The following is a 7308-nucleotide window of genomic DNA, read 5'->3' as shown; positions in this document are numbered from 1 at the left end:
TCTCTCTCTCAGAGGAGGGGGCGGGGTGACGTCACTCTCCAGCATCCATACACCAGGGCAGAAAAGACCCTCTTTAACAAATTCACTCATCTCCTTAGAGATGCACACTCAGGCGCTTTCTGCTCTTCGTCCTGGCGCACAGGAGGAAAAAATGCTGGTTGCGCCCCATTCGAAGCTGTAATAATATAAGGAGCGCGCGTTGATGAGACACAGTTTGTGTCCGCCCCAGTTCACCTTGGCAGCCTCATTCGGGTATGCTTGTAGGATCCACCTTGGAGTCAGAGAGTAAGAAAGAGAAGTGTGGAATCAATCTTAGTATAATACTCTTGCTTTGCTTCCATGCCACTTGCTCTTCTGATGTTAGAAATTCAGTGCTACCCCGTTTCTCTGAAGGACACCATTGAAACCCTCTCTCTAGACATGCACCCAGTCGTTGGGCTACACATGCTTCATCCACAGAACCTTTTATTCACAGAACACACTGTGTGGATTGTTAGCTAAGAGGTGAATTTTAACCTTCACTCCTGGGATCCAGCACGTGGAAAAAGTCAGCAGCTGAAAGCCACCTTTGGCAATTAATTGGCCTACCAAAATTTTATTATACACTTGTTCAGAAAGGTTAAATAAAGTAAAGATGGGGCCTCCAGCCACCTCCCTTGCTCATTCTGTGTTCAGGCCAGGACATACACGCAATACTTATTCCTGCAGATTGAAGGCTGTCTCTGAAAGAGCAAAGGTAAGCAGACTGCCTTAGATTCAGCCTAATGATCCGGCATCCTGACTGTTGTCTCAAGCTGCCCATTTGTTTCCACCATCTGCATGCTGTGCTCCTGAAAGGCACTGAAGGATTGTTCAGTAATCCTCTGCCCGCTGTGTGCTCCAAAAAGTCACATATTTTGAAAAGAGTCTTGCTAAATGAAGTTTTAGTTTTCCAGCAATTTGAGGAGAGGCAGAGAGGATCATCTTGGCATGACTCTTCCTTGTTCTTTCTTTTTTTTTTTAATGGCTAGCCTCAGTAAAAATCAAAAAGAAATCCATTCTTGTGCAAGCTTCCAGTTCCAGGTTTGCCCTCCAATCTTTCTGATGACATAAGGAACTGAAAGGCTGAGCAGGTATGATGGACACCTGCCTTCTGTGTCCTAGTGATGGATCCAGCAATCTGAGCCTCCACATAGGTGATTCTCACTCAAGGTGCAACTTTGATGTGGCTTCCTCATTGCCATGTCCTCCTCCACAAACAGGTGATTTTGTCTTGCTCTTGCAAAGTTGGATACTAGGGGAATCAACAAAAGTTTTTAAAACTCGAATATTCCTCTGCTGTTATCTTTGGTGAAGAGACCCACATTCCTCTGCCTCGTTTAAAAATATCTGACCAGATCTAACTTTATTTAAGAAGATCTCAGCTGGGACATCTGACTGCAATCTGGGAGCACAGTCAAGGAACAATTAACGTGCCCCCACTGTTAACAAGTTAAACTAGCTCGATAACTTAGTGATCATCATTACCAAGGTGAGCAAGAAGCAGGTAGAAAAGGGACTCTGAAATCAGAGGAGAAAGAGGACAGTACAAATAAATGATGTAAACCCAGTTTTCCTAACACTCTAAGGTCCTAGATGTTCCTGCCCCACTATGAGCAAACATCTGGGAGAAAGAAGTACTTGGAGGGAGGAGATGAATAGAGAGTTTCAGCTATTGTTATACAAAAGAGACAGCCAGCATTATTCAGGGTGATGCTGCCAAGGAGGAGGAGACAAGGAGACAGCAAATAGAGGAATCAAGCTTTCTCTGCACATCTGAGTAGTGAAACTGTAGCCCAATTTATAATAAGTATACTAATTCAGAGCAGGTTTATAGCAAAACAAAACCCTGTAGCATCCAATATAACCTCTGGGATAGTTTACATTTGGAGATTTGAAGTCAGGGAACATCAGAGGTAGGCTGGTCATCTGTTGAAACCACTTCATTTTACAGGTGAGAAAACTGAGTTCCTGAGAATTTAAGGTGACCCAAAATTTGGTGACAGAAGCAGTACAAAAACCCAGATATCATGCCCCAATGTCCCTTTCCCCGTAACCATCTCCCAGTTCTGGATCAATGAAGCCGTATTTTTTTGATTTATCGATGAACAATAAATATAAGCTATTTTAAAACTATAAATGCTTACATGAAAGAAAATGAAGAAATGGGACTAGACATTTTCTTAGTTTCTTTCCAGCTCTTACATCTTATGATGAATAGCACGCAGGAGCTTTGCTACAGCACAACACCCTCTAGTGCATAATTCAGCATATGATGAGTATGAGTCTATTTTGGACCCCATCCAAGAGAGTTAGTTCCTAGAAGTACTCAGAGGATTTTATTCTCATCAATCATAAAGTATCCTAAAAAGAAAACTAAAAATAATCATAATGACAATAATAGTAATCATTTGTTATACTTGTATTATATACTAAACATGCTATCTCACTGTTTCCAAAAGGCACCTTTTGTGGATCAGGAATCTAGTGGATCATGAACAATATTTCAAGCAAAAGAAATGAAAGCAGGAAAGCAAAGCATAAAGTGTGTTATATGTACTAAGTTTTGTTTTGTAAAACTTATGTTTCAATCATGGGGCTAGTGATTAAAAGGAAAAGTTTCAAAGCCATTGCCTTGCCTCCAATCTTAACAGCTGCTCTGCTAATTAAATATTATAAGCCCCATTATGTAAGTGAGGAAACAGGAAGAGAGAGGGTAAGTTATTTTGCCAAGCTGACATAGCTAGTAAGTGGCCAAGCTAGTATTTTGAACCTATATCTATTTGACTTCAAATCTTGTGTTTTTACTTCTATTCTGATTATAACTTGTTAACCAAGGAATTGAATCACTGTTACTGATCATATTTTCTTTGTGAGAGCTTCAGTGGTTTGTGTTAAATCCTGTTAGAATGGAGAAACACAACATAGGTTCAAATGACATATTCTGAAGACAGTTTCATGGCATTGAAATGAATATCTGAGACCTTGTCCTACAGGTGCTAGTTGTGTCTAATATGCTTCATTAATTTGCAGCTAAATGCATAACAGAGTAATAAATAATTCTCAAATAACTTAAATATTAATCTCTATACATGTTAAAATGTTTCCTTGAGAGAATTTTTCAAATTTTATTCATATAGCATTTCTCAATAGATTACTGCTTGTCTCAAACATAGAACTGGCACATGACAAAGATATATATAAAACACAGTCCCTAAACTAAACAATATTTTAATTCATTTGGGGACACAAGATATACATATATAAAGTAATCAGACTACACTATAATTTCACCTAAATCATGAAAAAGAAAGGAAGAGAGTAACTCAGGTGCCATGCTAATTTTTGATTCATATAGTCCTTTGTATTCTACCAGCAACATGGTAAGTTTAGGTGCTGTTTTTCCCATTCTTCAGACTAGAAAGCTCAAACTCAGAATTAGGAGGTGATTGAAATGAGTGTCTAAATCCTGATCTTTCTGATTTCACTACCCAAACTCTCTTCACAAACAAGTGTGCTTCCAAGAGACCAAAAGGTGTTACAGATTTCGAAACATGATATGCAAACATTCACACTTTTCTCCATTTGAAATAAACACACTTTCTTTTTCTGCAGGGCAGCATTTCTTGTTGCTGTCAGGTAGCACTGTTCTCTTAAAAGAAAGAAATCCACATCTTTCTCTAAAGAAAGGCCTCAAAAAGCCACGCTCTCTACCCTGATTCTGTTCAGTTCTGCTGCTGCATCTCACCCTCACCTACAGTGTGTAGAGGACGTTATGGTACGATGCTATTTTCCATTGGCTCTGCTACTGGAGATTACAGCATGCGACTGTGACAAATGGATATTCCCATTAAATTCTTTAGTAGAGTGGGACATTCCATTAACCATTGGCACTATCCCAACCCAAGTGAAACACTGGGTCATTTCTTTTCTTAGGAACAAAAAGTAAAGGGAAAAAAGAAAGGATATACTCTAATTACCTTTCCTATTTTTTTTTTTGTTGAATGCATTATGATAGCTATATATTACAATTATTTATAATTAATATATGACAAGCTGTCAGCTAAAATTTAACAGGTGATTTGTCAAGAAATCCTATTAATTCATACATTAAACCGTGGAATTTCAATACTTCCTAACAATAAAAGTGAATTTTGGTTTTGTTGTGTTCAAATATTCAGAGGCCACCTATTTATATATTTGCAGCATCTCTTAAAAATACGATTCATAACAGAAGTGGGTACTTTGTTAGTAATATAACAAAAAGCACTTTTTTTGGTCACTTTAACCTTTAAATGCTAATGTTTTCACTGAAGAAATTAATTGCCTAGTGTTTATTTTTTAAGTTTTAAACTTTTATGATTTTTAATACATTTTTCAAATGATGTCTTTGGTAGTAAAGGCAAAACTGAATGGAGAGGAAAGTAATTATAGTTACTTATATGCCATTTAGCCTTTGTATTTCACACTAGAGAATTTAGAAATGAATGAAAATTTTAAAATATAAGAAAAGATAAGTCACCAGAAGCTTGTAATTAATCACCTAATAGAGGGGAAATCTATGGAGACCAAGAATTGATGAAGCATGCTCCATTTCGCTGAATGGCACAAGAACAGGGCACATGATGGAAATGAGTCACAGAAATTTCTTGGGAGGGAGAGCAAGGATCTAAAAGAGAAAAAGATTGGTTCCAATATCTATAGAAAGTCAATGTCATGGGACATAACCAGAAATAAAATTAAATTTTAAACTACTATTTCATGATTGGTTCCATGGCCAACCAAAGTTTGCACAGTAGCCCCCCTCTTATCCATGAGGATATGTCCCAAGAACCCTAGTTGATATCCTAAAACCATAGATAGTACCAAATCCTACATAGACTATGTTTTTTTTTTTTCCTATACATACATATTTTTTCACTTAAAGGAAGCACTTCATGGCTTCTCTTTGGCATACTACAACTCTTGCCAGCATTACTACTCTTGTGCTTTGGGGCTGTTATTAAGTAATCTGGAGGTTACTTTGAACACAGGCACTGCTATACTGCTGCAGTTGATATGATAAGCAAGACAGCTAGTAAGAGACTAACAAGGGAGCGTATATAGAATGGATACGCTAGACAAAGGGATGATTCACATCCTGGGCAGGTCAGAGCAAGAAGATACAAGATTTCATCACGCTACTCAGATTGGTGTACAACTTAAAACTTATGAATTGTTTATTCTGGAATTTTCATTTTAATATTTTCAGACCACAGTTGACTGGTAACTGAAACCACAAAAAGCAAAACCGTGGATCGGTGTGTGTGTGTGGGGGGGACTACTGTACCATTTAAGAGAATAATAGTAAAATAGTAAATCAGCATTTGTTTAAAATTTCATTTGCACAAGGCCAACTTATCTTTCAAGACTAGAGCAAGCCGTTGTTAATGATTTGCAATCAACTACTGTAGAGGGTGCTGAATCTCCTTAATAAAAGAATGTGCTTCAGGATTCAATGGTTAGGAAGAGAGAAAAGAAGAAAATACAAGTAAAACCTAAAGCACAGCAGTTTTTCAAAGCTAATAAGATTTCTATGTCCACCAAGTTCAGTTTTCACATTTTTAGTAATAAAGCGATACAGAGTCATAAAATTATTTTTAAAGGGTCGTTCAAATAGGGTTTCATTCAGAAACGAAAGACCACAAGTTGATTTCCATGTAACAGAGTATATCTCTTCACAGGCTGAGGACTGTAAACGACCAGTGACAAATCAGCCCTTGTATCCTGGACCAGGATCTAAGCTACAACATCTCGCCTTGCTTCCCAGGGGCAGCAGTGTCTCCGAGTGTGCTGTGGATGCTTCTGTGTGCATTCAGGAGCAGGTTTCCAAACAGTGAACTCAACAAAGACACCAAGACTACCATTTCTCAGCCCCTTTTCAAACCTTTCTCTATCTTTGTCTTATAGTTCTATACTTATCTTATATTTCAATTATGCCACTAAAAAGTTTCTACCGGGTGAACATACTTAGTGTAATGTTCTCTCTTCAGCTGTTTGAGAGCAGTTTTGTGTCTGACTAGAGCCAAAGTTCTTATCGTAGTTCTTTAAGCATTATACGTACTTCATGAATATTTGAGGAAGGAAGGGAAGGATGCAGATAGGAAGAGAGAAAGAGGAAATTAATTGGTTGTCAATCGCCCCTTTTATGAGAAATATCATTTTCTTTAAAAAGCTTCCTGCAGTCTCTTATGTAGAATAAATCTGCTCTGCCTCTGGTCTCACATTCTTTTTTTTTTCTTCTTATATTCTTACTCTTTGTATTTTTATTGAACCCTGTTAAGCTCTGAGCATCTCCATACTCTTTATATCACTGTCAGCAGGCACAGAACCTGGACTATAAACATATCCCAAAAGATTTCTGATGAATGACACAATGTATGATAACATGGGCTTAGATACCTCTGTGGCTGGTCAGATGTCACCTTAATATTTCCCCTTATTGGGCCTGTACTCAAAGGTACAGTGACCCTGAGTTTGGTCAGAGTTAGGCTTCCCTAATTAAAATACAACAATATGTCACAAACGAGAAATAATAATAAAATCCAAGAGGGAGTAGATGGATTAGTAGTTCCACAGAATTCTTAATGAGAGTAATTACAAACTTCTGTGTTTTCCTACAAGATGTTAAAATAATTGATCGGTTTATTAAAAATAAATCCTTCAGGTTAAAGAAGTACAAATTAGTAATTGATAGTTGGTCACGGGGATGGAGAGTACAGCAGAGGGAATGCAGTTAGCATTAATATGATGGCCAGGTGGAAGGTCAGGGGAGGAAGGGAATAATTGAGGGGATCGTTCTATGAACTATATAGGTGTCTAACCAATGTACTGTATACTTGAAACTAATTTAAATAAATAAATTTAAAAAATAAATAAATCCATCATATTTCTGACTAGTACTGAAGTTTTCAGTTTTAATAAGGTAGACTCTATTAGGTGAACAGAGCATTCACTTGTCTGTAAGCATTTTTTCCTATATGATCATATATTATTCCAAATCATCCTGATTTTCAAAATTCATTGGTGATATCTCCAAAATTACTAGTAATACTAAACGGATCCAGCTGAAATTTGAAGAGGCAAAACAAAAACTATTCTTTCCCACATGTATGATTACTTTAAATCATCTATTCAAGTGGGTGCTCATTTTATAAATGTGGGAACACTATTCTGGCTTAGTTATTTATCTGTTTTCAATTCTTTAAGGTCATGTGTTTTCTCCTTTTCTTTTCACCAAAACCCCATCTT

The 7308-nt window shown here is 37.2% G+C and overlaps 1 protein-coding gene across 1 annotated transcript in view; it reads left to right on the top strand.

Annotated features, from left to right (window-relative positions):
- Positions 1 to 6281, top strand: part of LOC120604204 (uncharacterized protein C11orf96-like) — a 9106-nt gene extending 2825 nt beyond the window's left edge. Inside the window, exon 3 of the mRNA XM_039864920.1 lies at positions 5742 to 6281. Coding sequence (XP_039720854.1) covers positions 5742 to 5897 — 156 coding nt within the window. The 3' untranslated portion in view covers positions 5898 to 6281. The remainder of the gene's footprint in view (positions 1 to 5741) is intronic.
- Positions 6282 to 7308: the final 1027 nt, after the last annotated feature.

This window comes from Pteropus medius, unplaced genomic scaffold, assembly GCF_902729225.1.
Source record: "Pteropus medius unplaced genomic scaffold, Ma_sr-lr_union100, whole genome shotgun sequence".
Taxonomy (NCBI): domain Eukaryota; kingdom Metazoa; phylum Chordata; class Mammalia; order Chiroptera; family Pteropodidae; genus Pteropus; species Pteropus medius.
The sequence above is the reverse complement of the archived record's forward strand: the minus strand, read 5'-3'. Positions and strand labels throughout refer to the sequence as shown.